Source organism: Choloepus didactylus, chromosome 14 (genome assembly GCF_015220235.1).
Source record: "Choloepus didactylus isolate mChoDid1 chromosome 14, mChoDid1.pri, whole genome shotgun sequence".
Classification (NCBI taxonomy): domain Eukaryota; kingdom Metazoa; phylum Chordata; class Mammalia; order Pilosa; family Megalonychidae; genus Choloepus; species Choloepus didactylus.
In genome coordinates, this window is record NC_051320.1 from 95,786,371 (window position 1) to 95,813,585 (window position 27,215).

General features: G+C 41.2%; 1 protein-coding gene across 15 annotated transcripts in view; it reads right to left on the minus strand.

The window, feature by feature from the left end:
• The window catches only part of PTK2 (protein tyrosine kinase 2), a 337,628-nt gene that overhangs the window by 234,951 nt on the left and 75,462 nt on the right, over nucleotides 1-27,215 (minus strand). For 5 of the 15 annotated variants that reach the window (XM_037802710.1, XM_037802724.1, XM_037802721.1 and 2 more), the window contains exon 1: nucleotides 10,504-10,603. The exons of 2 other annotated variants lie outside the window; for them this stretch is intronic. In XM_037802710.1, coding sequence (XP_037658638.1) covers nucleotides 10,504-10,603 — 100 coding nt within the window. Of the gene's footprint in view, nucleotides 1-10,503; nucleotides 10,863-27,215 lie in introns of those variants that run through there. 8 more of the 15 variants (XM_037802716.1, XM_037802714.1, XM_037802717.1 and 5 more) reach the window with 4 other exon arrangements.

Consider the following 27,215-nt stretch of genomic DNA (forward strand, 5'->3'; position numbering starts at 1 on the left):
AAACAGACCTTTAAAAGAACAAGTCCAATACAATTGCTGAGACTATAAATAAAGGATGGAAATTTTACATGAGTTAACTATGATTCAGGGAAGATTTCACAGGCAATGACATCTGAGCAAGATCTTGACTGAGGAGCAGTACGTGAGGCTTATAACTCTATAGGTTCCTTATCTGTAAAAGGCAAGTAGAAATACCTCCCGTGAGTTGAGAACATGAATTTGAAATGCTTCAAGATATAGTAAACTGAGTCAGAATTCACTAACTAGATGATAGTGCTTGTCAAAGAAGGATGAACTGAATTCTCTAGGCCAAGAAAAGGGAAGTTCTAGGTAGAGGATTATTTTCTAAATGGAAATCCTATAAGACCCTCCCATTTAATTATTATTTCAAAAGTCCCATCTTAGCCCTAATGTGATGGTTAGGCTCATGTGTCATCTTGGCCAGGTGATGGTGTCCAGGTGTCTGGTCAAGCAAGCAATGGCCTAACTGTCACTGCAAGGATATCTGTGGCTGGTTAATAAACCAGAAGGCTGGTTTATTAAATCATCAGTCAATTTACTGCATCTGTGGCATGTCTTTCACAATGAGAGAATCTAATCAGCTAGATTTAATTCAATCAGTTGAAGAATTTTAAGGTAGAAAGAAAGGATCTGTACTTCTTCTTTGGCTAGCCAGCATCTCCTGAGTTCATCGAAGACCTTCATTGGAGTTGCCAGTTTGCTACCTTCCCTATGGAATTTGGACTCGTGCATCCCCACAGTTGCATGAGACCCTTTATAAAATCTTATACTTACAGATATCTCTTCTTGGTTCTGTTTCCCTAGAGAACCCTAACCAATACACCTAATTAGCATCTTCCTTATTATACTTCATATCTTTACGAATCTTTGACAAAAAAGGAAACAACAGATTACCATTCTTACTTTGATAATATCTGGTATGTTTAAAATGTATTAAATCTAACATCCAAATTAAACACTAGAGTTCCTGTAGAACTTCCCCTAAACCTTATCCTGTAACAATGTGTATTTTTCAAAACTGAAAATATACCATCAGTACACAATTCCACCAAGAACTTACATAGGAATGAAAACAAAAAGAATATTCAGCAGTCTGGGATTTTTGCCTTCTCAATGATTCTACCCACTTTACAAAATAAACAGTAAGATTTTCAGGGTCAAAACCTTCTGCACGTCCCCCAAAAAGTAACAACGGTGCTTCCACTGCTCCCAGCGCCCTCAGGCCTCGCCTTCAGGCTCCAGCTCTCCTCATTTCATAATTATAGGAAATTATCTTGCTTTTTAGTGACAGGTTTTACCTACTTTTTACTAGCAAATTTATTTAATGCTGTCACATTATAAATCTAATGTTCACTGAATAGCATGCATATTTCCCACATACAAACAACTGTTAACCATACTCATTGGTAATGAAATAATGTTTTAAGCATTATAAATATTAATATGATAGTTTATTGTTTATATAATAGGCCTTCCATTGGGTTTTAGGAAATAGTTGAGTGCCTTCGTGGATGTACATAATTTTTCCCTCTCAAAATAATGTGAAATATTTTCTGGAATCAATTTTCATGAAGAATGTCATTATTTTCAGAAATATAAGGTTACATGGGAGATGCTTATGTGTTATTTTTTTTTCTTGATGTATTATTTTTAACAGTTCTTTACTGAGGAACAATTTACATGCAGTAATATGTATAAATTATAAGTATATAACTCAATGACTTTTTTTACGTTTATACCTATATGCATATATTACACACACATCCCTCATTCTGAATGCCATGAGAGCAAGATAAAGAACATTTCCATCACTGTTTTATCTTCATGCCCCTTTCTAATTAATACTACCCCCACCAAGTAGACCTACTACTCTCATTACTATCATTGTAACATTAGTTTTCTTCTTAAACTTTACATAAATGAATCAAATAAACGGAATCATAAAGAGGGAACACCTTTCAACTCATTTTTTGAGACCAGCAGAATGCTGATATGAAACCTTGATGAGATTACAAGAAAATTATACACTGACATCCCTCATGACCATAGATGCAAAAATCCTAAACATTAGCATATTCTATTTAGCAATACATAAATAGGATAATATATCATGATTAAGTGAGATTTGTCCCAGGAATGCAAGGTTAGTTTAACATTCAAAATGTAATGTACCACATCATAAAAAACAGAAAAATTTATATGATCAATTCAATAGATGCAAAACAAAAGCATTTGACAAAATTGAACACCCACTCATGATTAAAAAAAAAAAAAAAAAAACCCAGAAAACTAGGAATTAAAAGTTAACTTTGTCAAGTTAATAAAGGCTATCTTCAAAACCCAAATCAAGATTTAACATCATATTTAAAACTGAACACTTCCTCCCTAAGGCCAGGAACAAGACAAGGACTTCTTCCTTTCATCACTTCCACTCAACAGTGGAATTGAGGATCTAGTCAGGGCCAAATGCAGGTCAAAGAAATAAAACACATGAAGATGACTTGCAGATTACATGACGGTAGATTTCTCTAGATTTTCTACGTATGCAAACAAACCACCAGAACTAGTAAGTGATTTTTTTCACATTAAATCTTTATTCCATCTAGAATTGATTTATGATGATGTAAAGTAGGGATCAAATCACCTATTTTCCATGTGGATATTCTCTATGGATAACCAATTATTCCAGCCTATGAGTGAATTTATAGTAAGGTCAGAAAAAAGGTAAGTTATTATAAAAAACTCAATATATTTCTACATACTACACCACAATTACAAAATCAAACTTAAAAAAATAGCATCAAAAAAATCAAGACTGCCACACTAATATCTACTATACATTGCTAAGAGAATTAAAGATGAATTTGAAAGCAAAGATTTGTGAATGATATTTGTAAAAACCAGTGTCACCAACCATCACATCAACAGAAAAAACTCAAAAGTTTCTTTTTTAATTCCCAGAGAAACTCCATCACACTTCTCATTTGCTTCTAACAATTTAAACCTCCACTAATTCATTCATATAAGAGCCTACTGTGTGTTCAGGCATAGCAACTGATAGACAGCAAACAATCCAAACAAGTAAAATATACAGCACGTTAGCTGGTGATGCGCACTAACGGGAAAGACGGAACAAAGACGAGACAGGGAGCGTGGGGACGGGAGGAGGCTGGTTCTGTTTTAAGTAGGGTGGTCAGAGAAGGACAGCCTGGAGGGTTTCCAAATAATTTACTGCCAAACCAGGACACTTGGAGGGAGGGGGTGCTAAACAGATTGAACACGGGAACAATAAACATGAACCGGAACATATGGTTATCCTGAGAAAGTGATATTTCAGAGGGAAAAAAAACACACACACACATATGTCCAACTAAAACCTCTGGAACTACGTATGAAGAAGAAAATACTGGGGGAAACTAGAAGCCTCTTCCCCAAATAACAACAGTGAGGACAGGTGAAAGAATCTGGGGGACAAAGTAACTTGAATACCCATTACATTCTTTTTGTAGGTGAGGGAGTTGATGTTACTAATTTTCAAAACAAAAAAGGAAAAGGAGAGTTCATCATCTTTCTGTTACGACATAAGAAGCAAAGGTGGACCCTTCATAGAGAGTGCACACGCCAAGTTATTTTTTTTTTCCACCACTGCCTAGTGTTCTTTACTCCTTCACTACTCACTTTGTCCCACCATCCCCACTCCATTCTTCACAGCAACAGACACCCACTACTTTCATACACCTGACTGACCAAAAATGTATTTATTTATTCAGTATACTTATTATGTGCCACGTGCTGGAGATACAACTACATCACATTTATCAACAGGTAGTTGTGATGTGGAAAGTTCAATGAAGGGAAGTACCACACGAGGCACTGTCAGAGGAACCATGAGGAAAGTGGGTAGGGAAGGAGGGGAGTAGAGTCGCAGGGAGAGAGAAGGGCACCCTTCACCTGAGGAGCAGCTCTGGAGCCCAGAGCTCAAGGCACTGATGGGTGACTCTAGCGGCCTGCAAAGAGGCTACAGATGAGGCTACAGAGGCTGACAAGGTGTGCAAAGCCATGAGGGTAGAGCAGGGCTCAGGGAGAGGGAGAAGAGTGCAGAGACAGGGTGCAGGAGAAGATCACAAAGGCCTGGGACCAACCCCTTGGAAGACTAATCTTTTTATGGGGAGGGTAGGGGTTCAGGAAGAGGAGTCCCACCCCCACCCCTACCCATCAAAGAAACGGGTGGAAGCACAAGCCTCACCCACTCACACCTCCTCCAAGTACCCTGCAGAGTTAATGCAACTGAAACTGCAATTTAAGGAAAAATCTGTTTTCCTTAATACTCCAAGCAACTGCAATCCTCAGTGCCTCTGCATGTGGAATTCTTACTGCATGGATTATCCTTACTACCCTCTCTCTATGGAGTCAATTCCTTTAGAAAAATGCCCCAGATACCACCAATTGTTTGTTTATTTAATCAAAAATTATCAAGTGTCAATAATATGGCAGATAATATGAATTCAAAGGGCAGATCTGAACCTGGGCCTCAAGAAGTTGACAACCAAGTCATGTGAGATCAGCAGAGAAACAAGGACATACACCTCAGAGTTTCCAGCTAGGCCCTGTGTGTATAGAAGTCACGCTTACGCCCAAAGGAGCCAGGGCTGGGATCTGCGGCATAGGTGAGAGAGAAGAGAGGCAAGGTGGGAAGACACGCCTGTAAGCTAAATCCTGAAGGATTCACACTCAGGAAGAAGGAAAGGTATGCTCCAAGCAGAAGCACTGAAAGCTACAAAGACAGAAAGAGGCACAAAATAGCTGGGGCCTTTCAGAAAACTAACTGCAAGTCTTTCCACATGGCTGGAGCATATGCTGGGGTTGGGACAAAGAGAGAAGATGGAGAGGGAGGTCTTCTACAACATCCTGCCAGCCTCAGGGCAGTAGAGAATGGACCAGAACTCACTCAACATTCCAAGTGTGTACCAGGTGCCACGCTGGCCCCTGGGGCTGTGCACTTGGATAACTTATTCACTTTTCTGAAGAGCATTTAATGCTTACTACTATTGACCAACGTATATTTAGACACTGACACATCTATATAATTATATAATATAGAAAATAATATACTATAAACAATGTAAAATACATTAACTTTATTGATAAATTTATTTTTTTCTCTGTCTCCCCAATGAGTCGACTGGCTCCTCACACCGTCAGATCCAAGGGCCATGAACCCAGAGCAGTAGCTGAGGACTGGGGGAGGCAACTCCCAGGGAAGCTGCTGGACCCCAAGAACCCCACTGAGATCCACCTGTCAGGAGAACACAGACATCCCTTGCTACAGGATCAAGTCACTGCTTTGCAGTGGGTTGTTTTCAAGGTGTGCTGATTAGGACTGATCTGCTGCTTATCTGCAGTCAGGATGGTTATTTTTGGAGGCCTTCTCTTCACCCGATGATGCCTGTGTTCTCTGATAAAGGGCACCACTATTGGCAGGAAAGAAGAGGAAGAGAACAGTAAAGCCTTCACAGCCCCCCATTCACTTTCCAGCCACACTGTCTTCCTCCCCTCTGAGAGCCTCTGCCTGTTGCTCTGCCTGAAGTTTCTTCCCCCAGATATCCACTTGGCTAAGTCCCTCCAGGTCTTCATAAACTGCATCTCTCGAGGCAGTCCACCTAGAGCACAGTATTTAAGACTGCTATCTGGCCTCACCCACCACACTAATTCTTTTACTTCCTCCTTCCCCTGGTCACTGCCCTGCTTCATTAGGAGACAAGCCCCATGAGGACAGGAGTCTTGGTCTCCTACTCACTGGCACACCCCAAGCCTGACACTTGGCCTGCACACAAAGTGCTCAACAAATATTTCTTGAATAAACAAACAGTGCCTTAAGAAAAAATCAGAAATTAGAAGGCGTGGTTCTTATAACATAGTAACATGTAAAAAATACACAAAACACACAATTCCGTTATGGCCCCACCATCTTTCCACTTGGTTTTGGGTAGCACAAGGACTAAGAATATAGACACAGGAGTCAGGTTCCCACTGTTCAGAATCTGGCTCTGTCTTTTATTAGCTGAGCCACCAATGCCAAGCCATGTAATCAGTCAGTGCCTCAATTTTCTCATCTGTAAAATGGGGTAAAAGTTAATTCACATCTCAGAGGGTTTTGTGAGGATTAAATGGGATAATACTTATGTATTTGTGTGCATGTGTAATCTTAGAATAGTGCATGTGGCACGTAATATATGCTGAATAGATTTTAGCTTTTATTAAAAGAAGCACAGCTGTCTTTAAAAATGACACCATTTGAGTGAAAGCAGAAAGAAACCATGTAAAATAATTAGTGAAATATTGCAACAAGCCTAAGGGGATTGACATTATCTCCAGGCCAAATGTTCATTCATTTACTAACGACCCACTATAAGTGGAGTGTTTTGTTAAACCTGGGGATATACTCTTATCCTAAGGGAGAAAACATAATACAAAACCCACAAAATTAGAATGGCCATACGTTTGCTATGGAAACTTGATTTTCTGACAATTCAGTATGTCTACAACTAGACTTGCCTATCAAACAATGTATTAGCCACAGGATTTTACCTTTAAAATAATCAAAGCTAATCCTATCTAAAATTTATTCATTCATTAAAGTAATATCAGTTTGTGCCAACTACTTGCCAAGCAGGAAACCACTTGACATAATCTCTGACCATGTGAAGTTTACAATCCAACAAAGACGACAGACAGAAATCAAACAAACTGTAAAATTACAAATCACAGTAAATGCTGTGCAAGATCAGAAGGCGAAGGGAGAGAGTAACAGGGAGAAATCCATTAGACGAGAGGAGGGGAGATCATTTCAGCTGAGACCCAGAAGTTAAGGGGAGCAGGCCAGGCAGGGAATGAAGAGAAGGCGGTTCCAGAAAGAGGCAAAGCAGAACCAAAGGCCTGAGAGGAAGGCCTCTGGGTGTCTAAGGAGCTGAAAGGCCAGAATGACAGGTCCAGGAATGAGCCCGAGGTCAGTGGCCCCTGAAGGAGCAGAAAGAGGCTGGAGCACACAGGGCCTGGTGGGCCCTGCCCACACATTTGGGCTTAATGCAAGCCTCCTAAGAAGCTACTGAGAAGTGTTATCAGGAGGACAACATCAGGTTTATGTTTTTACAGAATCTCTCTGGCTGTGGTGGGAAGGATGGACGTGTGTGGAAGAAGGAAGAGCAGTCAAGAGGCGGCTCCCCGAGCCTGGGATAGATGAAGGCCACACAGGCCGAGTGGAGAAGCCAGGAAGCGAGAAAGGGAGGTGCTGGGAACATCCACTGGAGGCAGAAGCTGCAAGAGATCACCCAGGTTTCCCACAGAAATAACCCCATGGATGGGGGCAACGTGTTTATTAAGATCAGGAAGACCGGAGCAGGAAGACTCCAGGGGCCAGAATTAAAAGCCTCCTCCCTGCAAGGAAAGTGTCAGATACTTTGGAAAACTATAAACGGAGATATCAAGGGGCAGGTGACCACTGGGTCCAGAGACACAGAGGGAGGACGGGCAGAGTGGTCTGCGTGCATTCACACGGTGTTTAAAATATCCACACAGAACAAGCATGGCTTCAACCCCAGAATCCAGAATCACTTACACAAACCACCTATTAATACTACACCCAATTTCAATCTACTATGGCAAAATCTAGAAGAGAAGTCAACAAACACACCTTCCCCAACAACCCGTCTCTGACACCTCTTTTTTGTTTGTTTTTTTTTGTGTTTTTGTTGTTGTTAATGAATTTATTTGCTGAGTTGGGCTTAGAGAGAAAAGCCACATTTGAGCAACAAAGAGGTTGCCTGGGGGCGCCTCTTAAGCATAATTATAGGAGGGCTCAGCCTCCTATTTATAACCTTCAATTTCACAAAAAGCAAGTCTCAAATCAAGGGTTTGATTTATTAAGTAGTGGGTTCCTAACTTTACTTAATATATATTCTATCCCAAGATAACCGGTCAGTTTCTTACCTCTGACACCTCTTTACTCCTTACCAGCCTTTGAAAAGACTGAGACACATATTGTACATATTGATACAATCAAATAATGCACATATTGATACAATCAAAGAACCTCCAAACAGGACTTTCTACACTTGAAACTCTTGCAGCCTAATACAGCTCTGTGAGCATTTACATTTAATTCAGTACTCTGAATAAAAACTGTCCTTAAGTCCAGAGAATCATGGTATAGTTGAGCACAATGATATGGCAGTCCTTCTAAATACTTTAAAATATAATTTTCCTAGGGTGGGCTCTAAGGTGGGTTCTTTTCATTAACTCCAACAGTGCAATAAACTTTGTTACAGGGAGGACCCAGAGGATTTTAAGGGTGCCTCCTTAAAGGTTTCGAGCCAAAGGATACAAATTTAGGTCTGCTCTATTCTTTTTAGACTGATCTGATTAAATGTTTATTATCTCTTCTTAAATTGGGACACTGCTATGCTCTCTGAGGTTAATGTGACTGATAAAATCAAATGTGTGGTTTAGAATGTCTAGCTGCAAGTGAGATGTGTATAAATTTTTTGAAGCTTTTCATTTTTCACTTTATCTTAAAGTTATAACTTTTATATTTGAAAACACCCAATTCAGTCAAATCCTATACACCACCACCTTTGTCACTATTGTACAGACAAAAATTAACCCAGCACAAAAACATAAGGTTGCCTGCCTTCCTGCCCTGCTTCAGGAGAGTAAAATGAGAAGGTAGAAAGGAAGTTTACTAAGATACCCGCAGGCTGCAGTGTGTGCTCAGCCCCGAGAAGGGAATGGAACCACACATTCTTTAGTGTGGTCAGAACTCTTGACAGACCCAAAAGTAGGACTGTTAGCCTGAAGAGAGCCTGCTCCAGCCCTATAAATGAAACAGGTTCCAATCCTTGACTCGCTTTCATCTTGGCTTTTCCCATCTCAGCTCTGCTCTTTCTCACCCAACCCCAGCCTCCACCACAAGGCAGATTTCAATTCAAAATGGTTTTGCTCATTTGCTCTGACAGCCAACAAACAATGGAAATACAGGTTGTTTCAATCAACTGCTACGGGATGAGCAAAAACGCTAACAATCTCTCTTCTGCCAAAATTCACATTTCTAAAGTCACTCTGATAAAAAGAAACTTAGTAACTAATTATTTACTATCCCACTGCTACTTGATTATAGACCTTGAATGTAGCCTAGACCTTGGCAGTGAAATCAGAGTGGCTAATGTGTGATCAGTGCCAACAGAGAGCTAGCTACCACACACCACAGAGGTGGCATTATGCAAATGAACCCCAACGAGTTTACAAAAAGACCAACTCTTCCAACAAGCACAGAGCTCTTTGCCTCTAAGCACTCACTATTGGTCAGGCAAAACTTTTACTACACAGTATTGAAGTTGAAGAACTGCAATTAACGAAAGTCCCCATACCCACTGCTCTTTAAAATTCAAGAGTTTGAACTTAACTCTACAAAATCTTAACTCTGAATACTATTTATGTAATAAAGTGACATGTTTTAATCAGATACCATCTAATAAAACTTCTAACATCACATATTTTATAAATGTTTAAAAGCCTAGAAGAAAACAAATAGATATGATGAACAAATCTAATGGTGAAACTGCAGTTTGGTGTTAACACATCAATATGCTAGTAGTGCTAAAATTTTTAACCTAAAAACTAAATCTCATCGGTCTGTAGCTCTACTTACAATACTGCAGCTCTTTACTCGGTGTACTTTCCTCCTTTAAAAAAAAATCTTCCTTGAGTTGGATTAACATGATACAATTTTTTTTAATGCTCCAAAAAGTACTTTATCTTCTAAGTTAAATATTCACTACTACTTTAGGTAAAGAAGCTAAATTTATTTGGTTTAATTTACACATGAATTATATGGCATTTTTACATTTCAAAACATGCCTCCCAAATATTGTCTTGAATGTTACAATTAAAATGGTAAATTTTTACATGAATTAAAAAACCCTAAAAAACTTAAACGGGAAAGATGTTTATTCACAGTATTCTTGATCCTTAGTGAAAAGCCCACCTTACAACAACATGGAGTTTCAAATTAAATATACACTTTTTACAGTTGGTAAAGAAAATCAATTTTTGAAATAGGAAAATCCATGTTAATCTTTTCTCCTACAGTCCTACTTAAATTAAAATAAATCTTGTTATTCTTTAAAAACTTCCATATCACAGAAAAGATATAGATATCTTGATTTAAGCAATATATGACAGAGCATAAAAGTATTATTTACTCACTTAAAATACATTTCCATTAAAGTGTTTTTTATTTACTATATGAAAAACTATCTAGCTAGTTTTATGGAATAGCTGCAAATCCATACCACATCAATTTCCACTTTTCCTCAAATATGATTGTAAATCTATTTGAAATCAATTCAGAAAAAACTCTAATCTTTTAGTGCATAAGAATGAATTTAACTAAGATTCAAATTGAACAGACTTTTAAGTTATATATACCTTTAGCCCAACACATTGGAAATGGACCACAGCCGCTTTTCTCCATAGAGCTGGCACCTGCTGGTCTCAGGGCCCCCTGGCCTGCCAGTTGCAACAACATACACCCAGTCCTACAGAGATCAAGCCAGGAGTCCGCTCACAAAGTCCCAATTCATGTCTCCAACAGTCCTTGCTCCTGCAGGGCTGGGACGGGAAGCTAGTCGCTCGAAACCATTCAATCCGCAAACAACACTAAGCTTTCCCTGTGTGCGCCTTTTCTCAGAGCTTGAAGCAAAATTTGGTAGGTGTTCCTTCTGTAATATTTTCCAGCCGCTTGAAGAATGCCTCTCAGTTACAGAATCTTCTCATGCTTCTGCAATCTGAAACACAGACCATCCTGGCCAGATTAAGCTACTGAACAGAATGAAACCAGCTAGTAACGTGACCCTCTGGGTCTGTATTCCTAGATTCATTCAGGAAAGGAAAGAAGAGAGAGGAGGGAGGGAGAAGAGGAGGAGAAAAAGAAGGCCATTAGCAAGCACCTTATTAATATGCTAATCTCACCCTTCTGTTCAATTCATCCAGCAGACCTCTGTTTACCAAACTGACAGTAGATTCTAAAATTGACTGAGCTGAAAATCAAGTCTGACCCAGATCATGTCTATAGATGGCTCCTCAAACCATTTTGTTTTCAAAGTCACGCTTTTGGGATTTTATCAGCCCACTCTGACCCAGATTTAAAAAAAAAAAAAAAAAAAAGTCTGTAATATACATGCCTGTATATATTTTTGAGATAAAATATTTTTGCAGATTGATACCATTGTAATGATTTTATAAATTTATAAAACTATCTATAAAACACATAAAGGCAAGAATCTGAGGTAGCTAGATTCTTTTAAAATTAGCTTAGGGAACATTGAGGAATCCAAGACACATGATATTTTTTCTCTGCTTCATAAACCACACAGGTGGGTTATGTGATAAACTCATAATGAATAAATAGGACAGAAAAACAGCTTTACACTCTGTACTAACAACTTTTTTACAATGCAAAGCTACTGGCTTTTTCCATTCAAACTGGTAGATTCAAGGTCATCCTAAAACTTAGCTATGGACACATCCCACTTCTGTGGCAAGACGGGTAATAAGCAGTCAGGCTCCTGGCCTTTTCTCTTTGAGAAAAGGTAAAACAAGTTCCTGCTTTCCCAATATGTAGGTAATGTTAATCGCACACAACCATAAACCAAGCAAAAGCCAAAGACTTAACTGTGAAAGTGGCAGAGCTTTGATTAGGAGTCCACTGACTCCTGCAAACAAAGAGGAACAAAGGCAGGGGAGGTCAAGAGGCTGGCCCATCCAGTACCCTTCTAGCCCAGGGCTCTTGACTACAGCTTTGTCTCCAGCCTTTAAGTGCAGGTGCCCTCACACACGCCCCAAGGGAAACACACCATTCACCAGCAGGAACCCCAGCACCAGGAGCACTGGAAGAAAGGGGCTCCAGAAAAACCCAAGTAAACTAGCTAGAGAAGGAGCAGAGCAAACAAGCAGCTACATCCATTAGAACAGCATGAAAAACACTCGCAGCTTCCACCATTCCCTTGGAGAAACCAGGCCTGCCAGGGACGGCTGCTCTTTCATGGGACGGCACTGCAAAGGCACGGACAGTGCACAAGCATGACAACTGGGCACCTCCCTGGGCATGGGGGAGCTAATCTGAACCATCCATTAATTCATTGCACTGATGATCCCAGAAAGCTCTGGTCTACCCTGGAATTCATCACTCCCAAATGGAAAAATAAAAGCTCCCATTGGTCATCTAGTCCACAGACCAAATACTGACTGCATCTCATTTCCACATCTAAGCACAACCAGTACTCTTGGATCCATGTTAGAGATGGGAAAACAAAGACTGAAGTCCATCTCGTACCACCAGGTTTAGAGGCACAGCAGCCCGAGCCCACACTCAGTCACCGGTGACGTCAGGGTTCCTCACACCACACCACCTGGGAAAGGACTTTCAAGCCAGACGGAACAGGCACCACAGGACCACCCGGCAGAGGAGAGGGCCATGGCAGCCAGGGGTGATGCGTATGCCAAGGCAGTGGCAGTGAAGGCAGGCACGGGAGGACAAATGAGAACTTTTTAGGATGCACAAAAGAATGTGGGGAAAGGAAGGAGAGGGGTAAGCAAAGGGAGATGCCCAGTTTCTGACTTTAGAGTCATCAGGTGGTTCCTGAAGATGGCGGCTAGCTGAGGCACGGCAAAAAAAATGCCTCCGTGGAAAACACTAGCTAAAAACCAGAACGTGACCTAGAATACCAGTTACAGCGATGCACCAACTGGATGAGAGCTCCTAGCTCCACAGGGGCCATATACTTGGTGAAACCGGGAGTCGGCATTCTGAAACGAGTGAGTAAGCTGGCTGGAAGACTCGCAGGCGCGCTGCCGGCTGGGGAAGCCAGGGTTCAGCGTATGGAGACCAGCTGGCTGTTTTAAAAAAAGGAGCGGCTCCAGCAGCAATTGTGGGAACCACGCAGAAAAACACAGCAAGAGGGGGCTGGGCTGGCCTCTTGCTGTCTGGCCGGGAAGATAGCCCGCAGCAGATACCCTTGGGTTCGGGGGAACGGAGGGGAGAGCCGGAAGCAGAAAGAAACCCCGCGGCTAGCAGATAGCCCCCGGAGGGCTGGATAAACTCCTGCCGGGGGCCGTGCCCACAGCCCAAAGCCCCGCCAGTTGTCCCAGAGCTGGGAAGGAGGAACGGTGCGAGGAGAAGGGGGCTGAGACGCCCCGCTCGGCCATTTTTGCTTCGGGCTGGGAGTGCGCCGCCTCACGGCCCGGGGGCCCGGGGCTTCCCTTGTGCGATGGCGCGCACTGATGACGTAGCACAGCCTTCCCTTGGCGAAGCTACTGGAGGTGCGCAGCTGGGAGGGGGGATCCGCTCGGAGAACCCAGGGATGCTACGCCAAGTCCGGTGGTTTATGGATCAGCGAGAGAGAGAGGCTGGGGCTGAACTGAAATGAAGGCTTAGACTCTTGCAGTGGCCTTGAATCTCTGGGAACCTGGGGGATTTGAACATTAGATCTGCCCTTCCTCCCTGGCTACCCGTACACACGTCCCACATTCAGGGCGGACAGCTCCAGAAACACACCCAAACTGAGTTCACCAACTGAACCCACAACAATCATTTCCCCACACAAAGTGGAAAAAAGGTTGAGAACTGACTCGAGGGATATAGGTGACTCACAGACGCCATCTGCTGGTTAGTTAGAGAAAGTGTACGTCACCAAACTATGCTCCTGAAAAATTAGTTCGATATCCCTTTTTCTTTACAACTTGAAAGAGCCCTATCAAGCAAAACAAACGCCAAGAGGCCAAAAACAACAGAAAACCTTAATGCATATGATAAAACCAGAAGATATGGAGAATCCAACTCCAAACACACAAACCAAAATATCAGAAGATACAGTATACCTCCCAAAGTTAATCAAAGATCTACAATCGAGGAACAAAAACATGGCAAAGGATTTAAAGGACATCAAGAAGACCATGGCCCAGGATATAAGTTACATAAAGAAGACCTTAGAAGAGCATAAAGAAGACATAGCAAGAGTAAATAAAAAAATAGAAGATCTTATGGAAATAAAAGAAACTGTTGGCCAAAGACTCTGGATATTCACAATACAACACTAGAGGAAGCCGAACAACATCTCAGTGTCCTAGAAGCCCACAGAACAGAAAATGAAAGAACAAAAGAAAGAATGGAGAAAAAAATCAAAAAAATCGAAATGGATCTCAGGGATACGATAGATAAAATAAAACGTCCAAACTTAAGACTCATTGGTGTCTCAGAAGGGGAAGAGAAGGGTAGAGTCACCAGGTGGATGGTGGCTTTCTACCCCACCCCCTCCAGCTAATGGATCATTAAATTCAATATCCAAATATCACCATCTCCTAATGCGCAAGATCCTGAGGGTATAGAAAGGTAAGACAAGACTAAGCCTGAATTCTAGAAGCCAGAGACCAAGAAGGCTGCTGGAGTAGAGAACCCAGAGTGAAGCAGCAGCAAGGGAACAAATTCAGGGGTGAGCTGAGAAGAAAGAGCAGAGGACAGCTGTGAGAGAAGACGGTGATGCTGCCAATGGTAAAGAGTAGCCAGGCCTTTCCTGAGCAGGTACTATGCCAAATGTTCTCACATATAAAATGATCACATTAAATCCTTAACGCAATCCCAGTGAAATAGCTATGTCCCCATTTTTACAGAATAAAACGAGGTTCAGAGAGGTCAGGCAACATGCCTAACAGCAAAGAAAAACCGTGTGAGTAGTGGTGGTTTACTGATAAGTATTCTTATTTGCTTCTTGCTAAATATTAAGAATAATGCTTTTAAATTCCCAATACAATGAAGTCTTGAAAAGAATGGAAAAAGCTTGCAGTTAATAGCAACATAAGTGAAAAAGTAAGCAGTCCTTTATAGACAAGTTCTGTGATATGCATAATTAAAAGCAATCCTGCTAAAGCACTACTTAACAAGTAAACTCTCAACTAAGATTCACAAGAAATATATGACTGTGCAAAACCAAAACCCCTAGTCATTCTCAACTCCCCTCTTTCTGTTCTCAATGCAATCCATCAGCAAAACCTATTATCCTTGCCATAAAAATACACCCACAGTCCGTGAACTTCTCACTCCCACGGCCCCCTTCCTGGCTGGCCTGTGGTCCTCTCTGACCTGGATCACCGCCTCAGGCCTCCTGACTGGGCTCTCTGCTTCCGCTTTCGCCCCCCTGCACTCCGCCCAACACAGCTCAAAACCCACCTGCAGCTCCCCACTCCTCTCAGAACAGGCGCCAGGTACTTATAGCACTCCCCTTCCTGTCCACACTGACTTCTCCACCTGAGCCCAGGCCAGGGCCCCCTGCTGCCTGCCCCTCCAGGTGGGACTCTGCTCCAACAGCCACAGGGCTAACCGTTCCCTGTCCCCTCTCTCGGGTCTGCTCAACGAGGCCTACCCTTACCACCCACCTAACACTGCACTGCCAATCCCCTCGCCCTGCTTTATGTTTTCCTTGGCACTTACACCTCCTAATATACCACGATTTATTTGAGTATTAAGTTTACTGTCCGGCGGCTCCCACTAGGACGCAGGCTCTGTGCCAGGGGGAGCTTTGCTCTTCACCCATCATCTCCAAGGCCTAAAGTAGTCACAGGTACACAGCATGTACTCAAACATTGGCTGAATGAACGTTTCTACAATAACTTATTTTTGGAGAGCGCAGGTCCTCCTTCAAAATTCTCAAGGCACAGGAGCTCATATTACCCAAGAGCCATAAAAAGTAGGACTGTGTGTGATTTCCTAAACCTGAACTTCAGGTCCTTTGGCTTTAAAAAGCAATGCCTGGGGGCGTGCAATGCCTGGGGACACGCAATCCTACAAGGTGATGATCACAACCCTGGAGAGGCAGGAGGAGGGGACACAGGCTAAGAGAAAAGCAAAGGGTTAGGGTACAACCCCGGCACAAGGCAAGACTGAACTATGCTCTGCATGTTGTCAGTGGTCAGCCTAGGAGTCTGGTCAAGACTGGAAGGCAAAGACCAAAGACAAGAAGGCAGACCTCAGGGAAATCAGAGTAACACAGCAAAGGAAACCATCTTGTATCACTGTAGCTAACTGCTTTCAAAAACAGAAACAGTTTTATTGAAAATTTTAGCTGAACAACAAAAATTATGACTTAGTAAAACTAAATAAATTAGTCATAATGAAAAATATAATCACCTTCTGAAGACAGACAACAGGTCTCAAAAGACAACATATTCCAATAGGTGGTAGTGTTATTTTTACTCACTTCCCTTCCAAAGTGTCATTACAATTACTGGATCTCCCTTCTGTTACTCTTGAGTAACTGGGAAGGCCAAAGGAGGCACTGAGTTTGTAATTGGAATACACAAAGGAGACCCCTTTACCTGTGAGACAATGAGATAAGTTCACCATCCTGACCCTCAGTTTCTTCTTGTGTGGGATGAGGCCAGTAACAACACCCACCATCTACTGAGTGCTCACCACAGGCCAGCCACACAGCAGCAGAACAGCGACACTGATGATAATGAAACTATGATGATGCTGATGAGGTAATGAAAATACCAAGCCCTGTTCCAAGAACTTTAAAATATTAACTCATTTAGTTATCAGCAACAACCAGGTGAAGAAACCAAAGTGCAGAGAGGTTAGAAACTTACTCAAATTCATACAGCTTTTAAGCAGTAGCACTGGTAATCAAACTCGGGCAGTTCTGGCCCTAGAGTCTTTGCATTCTTCACCAATATGCTACAGTGATTTACGCCTACTTTCTCAATTAAAATTGGATGATACTACAATCCACAAGTGACACAAAATCCAACTGAGGACTTAACTGATCATTAAGAGCTGGGCTGACCACTCAGCAGGTGACCTCACTGCCCTCCTCCCTACGTGGGACATGACTCCCAGGGGTGTGAATCCCCCGCAACGTGGGACATGACTCCGAGGATGAGCCTGGATCCAGCATTGTGGGATTGAGAACATCTTCTTGACCAAAAGGGGGAAGCGAAATGAAACAAAATAAAGTTTCAGTAGCTGAGATATTTCAAATGGAGTTGAGAGGTCACTCTGGAGGGCATTCTTATGCACTGTATAGGTAGCCCTTTTTAGTCTTTAGTGATTTGGAATAGCTAGGAGGAAATACCTGAAACTGTGGAAATGCCTTGATTCTTGAAGACGATTGTGTAACTATGTAGCTTACATGGCATGACTGTGTGATTGTGAAAGCCCTGTGGCTCACAGTCCCTTTATCCAGTATATGGACAGATGAGTAGAAAAGTGGGGACAAAAAACAAAAGAAAAATAGGGTAAGTTGGGGAGGTGGAATGCTTTGGGTGTTCTCTTATTTTTTGGAGTATGGAAAATTTCAAAAATTGATTGGAGTGATGCATGCACAACTATACGATGGCACCGTGAACAACTAACTGTACACTGTGGATGATTGTAGGGTATGTGAATATATCTCAATAAAACTGAATTTAAAAAAAAAAAAAAGAGCTGGGCTGATCCCAGGAGGACCACACTCTTAGGCCACCATCCCACCATAGCCAGAGAACAGGCCAGAGGCCCCAGCTGCTGACCAAGGACAACTGAATCCAGTGAGGACCAAAGGACAAAGAAAGACAAACCGGAAACATGCCCACAGCAAAGAATATGAAATAGATAAACTGATCAAGTGCTCTAATGCCTCTGTTACCTCTAACCCACCAACACAGGTTCGCGCAATAGCCCTCCATTGGCAAGCAACCCTGGCCCAGGGCAAATTCAGGTAAAACCATCACAGTCCCCACTGGACATCCAGCTGGCACTTGAGAGACACATCAAAATCCCAGAAAATAAATATAATCATTGAATTAAGCAACCCTGAAATATATAAAATAGATGAGAAAACACAACTCTTACCAAGAAAATATTACTTATTAGTTTTGCCCAATGGGTAAGAAAATAGTCACCTAAAAAAATTTTATTCTCAAGTAATTCCAAAAATAATGGCATAAAACCACTTCCTTTCATTATCTACAAAACAGAAAAAACTCTATACTTGTTATTTTTAATCTAAGCAATATTAAACTAGTAATTAAATTTATTTCTGTTTTGTCATAAATATAGAAGATCAAAGCTAAACTTGAGATTAAGAAAATGTTGAGAGGTTAATTTCTATCAAGTTGGGGGAAAAAAGCTTTTGAAATCTGTAAGATGCTGCTTTAGTTTTTCAACTATAGTGGTAGACGCATGATGACCACAAGGCAAGAAATTCACCACAATCTTCAACCTAACTGTGTTATATAACACAGTGGTTGGTTTGTTGGTTTGTTTGTTTTAATGCTGTCCCTGCTCAAAACAACTTTAGAACTTTTATTTTATTTAACATACATACACATATCAAGTTTACTTTATTTTGTCACCATAAATTTTTTTTTTTACCCTACAAATCCAATTTATCCATAGTTTGATCACTCACCGTATTTGCCAAACAGCAACAGTATCCAAGGAGCATGCCTTTCCAAAACAGATAATCTGAAGCAGAGAAAACCTCTGACAAAGCTGTAAAGGCTCTACATTGCTTGTTAAAAACCAGGCTTTGAGGTCACAAGTCTCTGGTTACAGTACGAAGGCCGCGTGGCATCAAGAGGACCCCTTGTGGTGAACATGATTCTGTTCCACATTCAACATTTTTTAGCTATACAAAATGGAAAATCAGTCAAGGCCTCCCACATTTAAATTATCCCTCATTATGGCCTGAAAAACAAATTGTTTCTACCATTTGTGCCCTCCATTTTCAAGGAACATTAACACATCTAGAATGGATGTGTCCCTCACCCTCATCATATAAGGAGTAAGTGACATAGATGGGATGGTTTCTCCTCTTTCCAAACAGCTAGAGCCGCCCAGTGGCCGGCTTTGTCAACAGCCTCCTCCCGTGCTCTGGGTTACACTATCCTGGTATCAACGGATATTATTCCAATTTACCAAGGAAATTGATGGAGCCACTTTCAAACTAGAATTTTTTATTAAAAAATCTTAAAAGCCCTTTAAAAGAGTTTATCTTATTTATATTTTACAACCAAACTGCAAATATGAAGTAAATATTTCACTTTTGTGGGTGTGGGGGAAAGTTCTGAGAGGTTAGGACCTTGCTCAAAGTAAAGTAGGAAGGAAAAATGGAAAGACAACAGCCAGTGTCTACTAAGAACTGAATATTGTCAAGGTCTGTAACAAGAGGGCTTTATGTAGCTTTTAAATTTAATCCCCTAATAAACTTTGACATAATTACTAACATCACCCTTTTCAAGAAAAAGAAAACTGAGGCTTCGAGAAATAAAGGAATTGCTATACAACTGGACTTTATAAAAGTCATTTGACTCCAAAGCCTAAATCATTTCATCTTTTCCACCTCCTTAAACTCAAAAGTCCAATTTAGTCCATTCAGTTCACACCAAGTATTCCTTGAATCCCAACTCTGCCACATACCTGAACTGGGGCATTTTATTTTTAACTTGTCTGTAACTGAGTTTTCTCATTGGTTAAAATAAAATTTAAAAATGGCATCTACTTTTTATACTTGCTTGTGAGAATTAAATTACATTACAATCATAAAGGACTCTGAGAGTACTTAGCACATTAAAAAGGCTCAATTTTTTTGTAAGTGTAGTAGTGCTTGCATCTTCTGTGCTGCACAATGCATCAACACCAGGAAGGACCAAAATGGCACAGGGGCCCTGTCCGTAAGGAGCTACAGCCCATGAGGAGACAAGCCTGTAAAGGACACAACCTCAGTCCCAGGTTCTGGAAGTCTGGGCAAAAAAACCTCCAATCTCCTTTAAGGTTCACAGCAATCTGAGGCATACAAGAGTCACAGGCTTATCTGTAATACTGAAGAACAGAAATAGCTTACATGGTCGACAGAAGAGGAACAATAAAACGATTTGGATTTGGAACAATGAGTTCTGCAGGTTGAAAGGAAAGGACAAGTCCCATGAAGAATCAAAGACCTCTGGTGAGGGTAACAAAAGCAGTAAATATAAATGCCAGTACTAGTGTATTTTTTGTTGATAACTCCACTTTTTACTTCCTACAGGATATAAAAGGCAAATGCATAAAAGATAATAAGAAATCAGTGGTTTTGAACTCCCAATATATAAACATGTAACTTGTGATGAGAACTACATAAAGGTAGGGGGTTGGAGGGGTACAGGGACATAGTATGTGTACATTATTGAAGTTAAGTTGGTATCAAAACAAAGGAGATCATTATAGATTTAGGATGTTAAATTTAAGCCTCATGGTAACTACAAAGAAAATATCACACAATATGCAAACATATAGAGACAGCAATTAGACACCAGGTTGCCAGAGGCAGGGGGCAGGGGAATGGGGAGTTAATGCATACCGGTGTAGGGTTTCCGACTGGGGAAATAGGGAAGTTTTAGTGATGGAAGGTGGTGATGGTCTCCCAATACAGTGAATGTGATTAATCCCACTGAATGGTGTGTTTGGGAGTGGTTGAGATAGGAAAGTTTATGCCGTTGTGAAGAAGGAAGAGGGGGAAGGGGAGCATGGGAGAAGAAGCAACAACAGAGATAACAACTATAAAATGCAATACATGATCCAGGATGGGATCTAGCAACAGAAGAAAAAAACTCAAGAGGACATGATAGGGACATTATGAAAAAATGTGGAATATAGACTGTAAGCTTTGTATCAGTGTTAAACTTCTTGAAGTTCTTAGGAAACATGCATGGCAGTATTAAATGATCAAGGAGCATGGTACATACATACTATATGCCAAGTGTTCAGAAAATGGATTGACATGATGGACAGAAGGGGATGGAGGGATGGCAGGAGAGAGAGGGAGAGGGAAGGAGGGGGAGGGAGTGAATATGGCAAAATGTTCAAACTGGTGAATCTGGTTATCAGGGGAGTAGGGGTAGCTGGAGTTCTCTGTATGGGATTTGTATTATTTTTGTAACTGTCCTGTAAATTTGAAAGTATTTCAAAATAAAGCATTCTTTAAAAACCTCTAGGATGCAAGTAAAAGAGTGCTTGTACAGAAATTTATAACTTTTAGTGCTTATATAAAAGAAAAAAAAAAAAACATCAATTATCTATGTTCCTAAATTAAGGAGCTAGAAAAGTATGGGCAAATTAAACCCAAAATAAGCTGAAGTAAGACAGGACTGGGAACAGTGCATTTCTGCCCAATAGTAGTATTTCTGCTCAAAGCACGTTAAATACAAACACTCAATTTTAAAAGTTGCATTCTGAGAACAAAGAAGATATTTAACATTTCTTTTTCAATGACCAGAACCAATGTAACTAAAATTGTCAAAGCCTTATCTACTGTACTTGAAACATTCACAATACATTTTTTTTTCACATTGGGCCAACAAACCCTTGAATTCATAAATGTCCAAACTTAAAGAAAGAAGGCAAGTTCTAAAAACGTGTTACTGAAATTCAAGCTTGATTATGGAGGGTCCAGTTCCAGTGGTGAAGAAAGCACACGTTTGTTCCCTCTCATTCTCTTCCAAAGATCCTAACAGCAGCAAGGCACGCAGGCCAAGGCAGATGCCAGAGGAGGAGGGTTGTAAAGGGCTAACTTATCAAAAGACCACCACCACACCCTTCTTTTGGTGGTTTTTTAAATAGGACATTCATCTCTAACAACTATAATGAAAAAAAAAATAGATACAAGGAGATTTCTGAATCCAAAACATGCAACAGCTGGTGGTAGAACAGCATTTCCACTAGAAAAGTGCATAAAATACAAAAACCACGTTTGAAGGCAACAGGGAGCGGCTAAGGCAGTGAAGACTAGAGTGGCAAAGACCTGGAGAATGCAGAGCCAGAGGAGAGCTGGCCTGCAGCTGCTTTCACCCTTGGCATCCAGCTGCCAATGGTAGAACCAAGAGGAGGCTGAGGATCTGGGCTCTGAACCCATGGAAAGCTGCTGCTAGGGTACAGAAAAACCAGGAGAGGCTTGGGTAGCTAAAAACCTACCTGCAGACGTGGTAGTACCAAATAATAATAACGGCAATAAGAAGGAATGAAGTACTGATACATGCTATAACATGGATGAACCTTAAACACACACTAAGTCTAAGATACCAGTCACAAAAGGCCACATATTATGATGATTCTAAGTACAGCAAATGCCCAGAATAGGGAAAGGCAGAGAGACAGAAAGTGGAGTACTGACTGCCAGGGGCTGGGGGAGCAGGAATAGGGAGTACTGCTTGGGGTGATGAAAATGTTTTGGACTGAGTGTGGCGATGGTTTCAGAACTGTGAATATACTAAAAGCCATTAAATTATATACTTTAAATAGGTAAATTGCACGGTATCTGAATTACATCTCAAAAAAAAACATTGAATGCAAAGCCTCTAAAAAGCAATGTGTGGAGATTAAAATTCCAGATAAAAGAAAGAAAAGGAAAAGAAGTTAATAAATATAAAATAAATGAATTAGAATTAAAGCACAAATCAACATTTTCAACAAAATCAACATTTTCAATAAATAAAGCCATCAACTGGCATCACAGAAACTAGTCTCTAGAAAACCAACAAAGAAAAAGAGAAATACAATATATACCTGAAATTCCTAAAGGAACTACAATGGATCCTACCCTCCTAGTAGCAGGCATCGCCACTGGTTCCTTTTTTGTAGAAGCCCACATCCAATCCAGGAGCCAATCTCGTCAGCACTACATTCTAAACACAGCCGAATCCAACTACTTCTCCCCGATGCGCTGCTTCCATCCTGCCGTAACACACACTTCCCTTCCAGAATTACTGGAGTTGTCTCCTGTCCTACTTCTTCCACCTCGGCACACCTCCTACCTTCTTTGGCTTCACAACACTGTCACCAGAACAATCCTCTTAAAACTCACCCAGGGCTTCTAATTTCACTCAAATCAAATAGCCCAGGCCCTCTGGCACCCTGAAAGATCTGGACCCACAAGCCACACCCCCTGACCCCCTGCCCTCTCTGGCGCCCAGACCTTACCCCACCCCTCCCCACCCATCCCACTCATAGCCCCCGGCCTCCTTGCTCTTCCCCCAGGACATCAAGAAGTCCTGCTCAGCTGCCCCCACCAGCACTTCTCCCCACTGACTCACACATGCGCCTCCTCCAGGGAGCTAGGCGGATCCTTTCTGCACCTTCTTCCAAGTAAGATCTCCCCTGATCATGCACATGAAAGAGCAGCCTGGCACCTCTGCTTCCCCGCCCCTTTGCTCTGCTTTATTTTTCTTCACGGCACTTACCACAATTTAGACATGTTATAAATTTACTCGTTTGTTTATCTCTGCACTGCACCCCCACATGAATGTAAGCTCTTTCTATATTACTCCTAGGCCTTTTCTTGACAGTTAAATTTAGCTCCATTTCTTTTTAGCTGCTATCACATGCAAGCATGCCGTGGGTGGACAAAATTCCATCATGCTTTCAAACGAATTTATATCAACTGTGAGATATTATTCCTCTTGTATTCAGGCACAACTCTAAAACCACATATAGGCACAAAACATTGGAAAAAACAATTATACCACAAATGTAAGCAGTCATTCCACCCTTTCCCTCAGACTGCCAAATTGTCCCTCCGTCTCACAGGTAACGTAAGGGGTCAATTTCTGCACTGAAATCTCCCTTTACTACTTGCCTAAGGATGAATATGGAGTGAATAGTATTTTGAAACTTTAAGCAAACAACATTTATCACATTTATATTTTGCTAAGTCTCTGTAACAATAATGGTGAAATTTCTGAACATCTGTTCTAGACTAATTCCTATTTTCTTCATGTAAAGTTCATTTCTAAAAACAACTCTTTCTAGCAAGATGTTTTCTTTTCTAACTGTTTTTAAAGATTATACCTTGTACTTACCACCCTCACGCCAAATACTGATAGATAACAAAGTCTCCACTGGGTAAAAATTTACCTTTTCTTACCAACAATAATTACATCCCACCCCACATTCCCAAAATCACAATGTTGAACTTGTTAAAATAAATTACTTGTATGGTTGAAAACGCTTCCTGGCATTAAGGTACAAGTTCATTCAAATGTAGTTTCTCAACTTACTGTGTTTCCTTCAGCAAGGCAACCCAATCTCTTTAAGTCTCAGGATCCCTATCTAAAAAGGACACAACCTATATACAAAAAAAAAAATTTTTTTTTAAAGTAAAAGTGAGGGACATTAACAGTACCCTCTAGGTGCCTGGCAGTCAGTTCCTCCTGGGGACAAGGTGGTGATGCCTGCTCAGCATCAGGACCCCTTTATCTAGTAACAGCACTCCACTTCTTCCATTGAGAACCATGGCCCTGGGTGATTCCAATGTGGGGGTATCTGTGACAACGGGCCTCTCCTCCTGCTCCACAGCCTCTACACCAGCCTATGGAGTAACTTTAGTCCCCTGACCTTGGTAAAAGGAAGGAGGCGAGGGCAGGAAACTCACTAGGCCAGCCTCTTCCCCAAGACTTGGGGGGGCGGGGGGGAGGCGACTGGTGGTTCAAGGAGAAGAGGGGGGAAGAGATCATTTGAGCCCTGATTCTAGGCACATCTGAAACCAGCACAATCCCTGGACTACCAGCTCACATCACATCATATATTCCTTTTTTTACTTTAGCTAGTATGTGGTGAATTTCTGCTACCTGCAACCCCCAAATTCTTGACTAATAGAATGTCTAAACCTAAGTCCTTCAAACTAGCAACATTCCCAGTTACCCAAAAAACATCCTAAAAGGGTTATTCTTCCACTCACTCATCTAAGAATTTTCCAGCAAGCACCCACTATATGCCAAGCACTTTTCTAGATGCCACAAATACATTGGTGTGTACAGAGAGATATGGATATACACAGAGTGTGCCCGTTTGTCATAGGAAGGGCAAGGAAGCAGCAGCAGCCTGGTTTGAGGCTTTTGCTGAATTCTGTGGTGTAAGTACACCCACCACGGCTGGTTTCAAGCTAAGATGACAGATACCAGCCAGCTCATGCACGGCTCCAGCACACCACGGACACACACACACAAAATTCATTTTTCTGCCCTCATGGAGTTTGTATCCTATCATGGAGAGACATACAACAAGCAATAAACATCATAAAAAACTAAATCATATAGAATGTTATAAAGTGACAAGTGCTATTTTCAAAACAATGAAGTTGAACAGGGTAGGGCGATGAGAACTGTGCGTGGAGGGGATGACAGGCTCCAGTAGGAAATAAGGAGGTCAGGATGAGCCCTGAATCATGTCTCCCACAAAGGTATGTTCGGCTCCCAACCCCTAGTCTTGCAAGTGTGAACCGACTTGTAAACAGGACTTTTGAAGATGTTATTAGTGAAGGTGTGCAGAAGAAGGGTGGGCTTTCATCCAAGATGGCTGAATTCCTTGTAAGCAAAGGAATTTGGACATGGAAGAAGCAGCCATGGGGAGCAGCCAGAAGTTTGAAGTCAGTGGAACCCGGAGGAGAAAGAAGACACCATTATGTGCATTGCCATGTGACAGAAAAGCCAATGAAAAGACTGCTGGCCACCCTGGGTGAAAGCAAGAATTTCAGATTTTTAATATATATGAATTTAATGTAGCCATTATTCTTTTTGATAGTCCATTTGCCTCTTCATGTTTCCTGTGTCCTCTGGAAATGACCCTAGTAACTTGTCATAGCTTCTTGTTTACAGACACTATAAGATGTTCTGGGCTCAGTTTGTACATTCCTTGCCACAAAGCTAAAACCAGCTAGTTCTCCACGGAGGCCTTGGTTCCTTTTAGTGAGAAATCAGGTTTAGAGACCATAATCTGGATGCTACGGTAGGGGAGAGCTGGGAGATATGTACTATAGACAGAGGAAAATAAATCATGAGTTCATGCTGATCCTTTCATTTCAAATTTAAGATTACATGTTTTTCTCTTCTTTGATTTATCATTTGTATCTCATTTCTCTTATGCTAAAATCTTAGTTAACAGTGTTAGCATAACTAGGTAGGTGCTTCTTCATCTATAAATAGTTTCAGAATAACAGAAGCAGCATGACTACTCAGCATCAGACCAGAATGCAGTTGGAAGGCCTTCTTTGCTTTACCTTAATTTTATTTCTATGCTATTCAAAACAGCTTGGATTTTTTCTGCAGTTCTTTTCTTCCATAGGACATACCCTGACTTGGAGGTATAGTCAGTCACTGTGTTGCAGAGTCACTCAAAAAACTCTGGTTGTCACCCCTTCAGTATACAGTTAGGCTTATACTGTATTCACTTAATTTTGCCTTTGACTTTTAAGGAGCACTGGGAACTCCATAGGATTATAAATTTATACACTCACTTTGGAAAATAATTGGCAATATCTACTCAAATTAAGCATACATACATGCTACCCTAGCCCTTTCATTCTCAGGTACATCCATACCAGGAATGCATGCACGTGTCCCAAGAGGTGTAATCTGTAGTGGTCCCAAACTGGACCAGCACACTGCTCACCGAGAGTAGAACAGTAAGCTGTAGTACGTTCACATAATGGAGTACTAGCCAGCAATCAATAGGAAACTCTATGTCATAACATGGATGCTTTCACAAACATAATTTTGAATAAAAATAAGCCCAAAAGAGAAATTAATTCTCTTATATAAGTCTTAAAAATGTATAGTTTTGAATTTTCACATTCATATATATGTGTGTGTTTATTAGTTTCCAACTACATTTTGATAGGTGTTTGGGTTACAAAGGTGCACACATTTGTCACAATTCAGTGAATGTATACTTGAGTTTATGTACCTCATAAGACTCGTGTAACTTTGCTGAATGTTTGGAAATTATTGTGATTAAATGTTGAGTTAATCAAAAAAGATTAAACTAGATTGCAAAGAGGAAAAATTAAGGCAAAAGGGAGGGTGGGCCTTCCAGTAATGGATACATGAAGATGATGGAGCAATTCTTTCCATAAATAGATTTAAAAACTGGACAAAATAATTAAAAACAACTATTTGAATGCACTGGAAAATGACCAAAGGCAGCCAAAAACTTCAGGAGAATTTACTCTTGAAAACTGTGACTGCATCTGTCCATACTGAGTTTGTCATTTTCCTTGCTGGGAATAATCTCTAAAACTCTGGGAAGAGGGGACAGCGGCCAAACCACCTAAGATGTAGCTGATATGTGTATTCAGAGC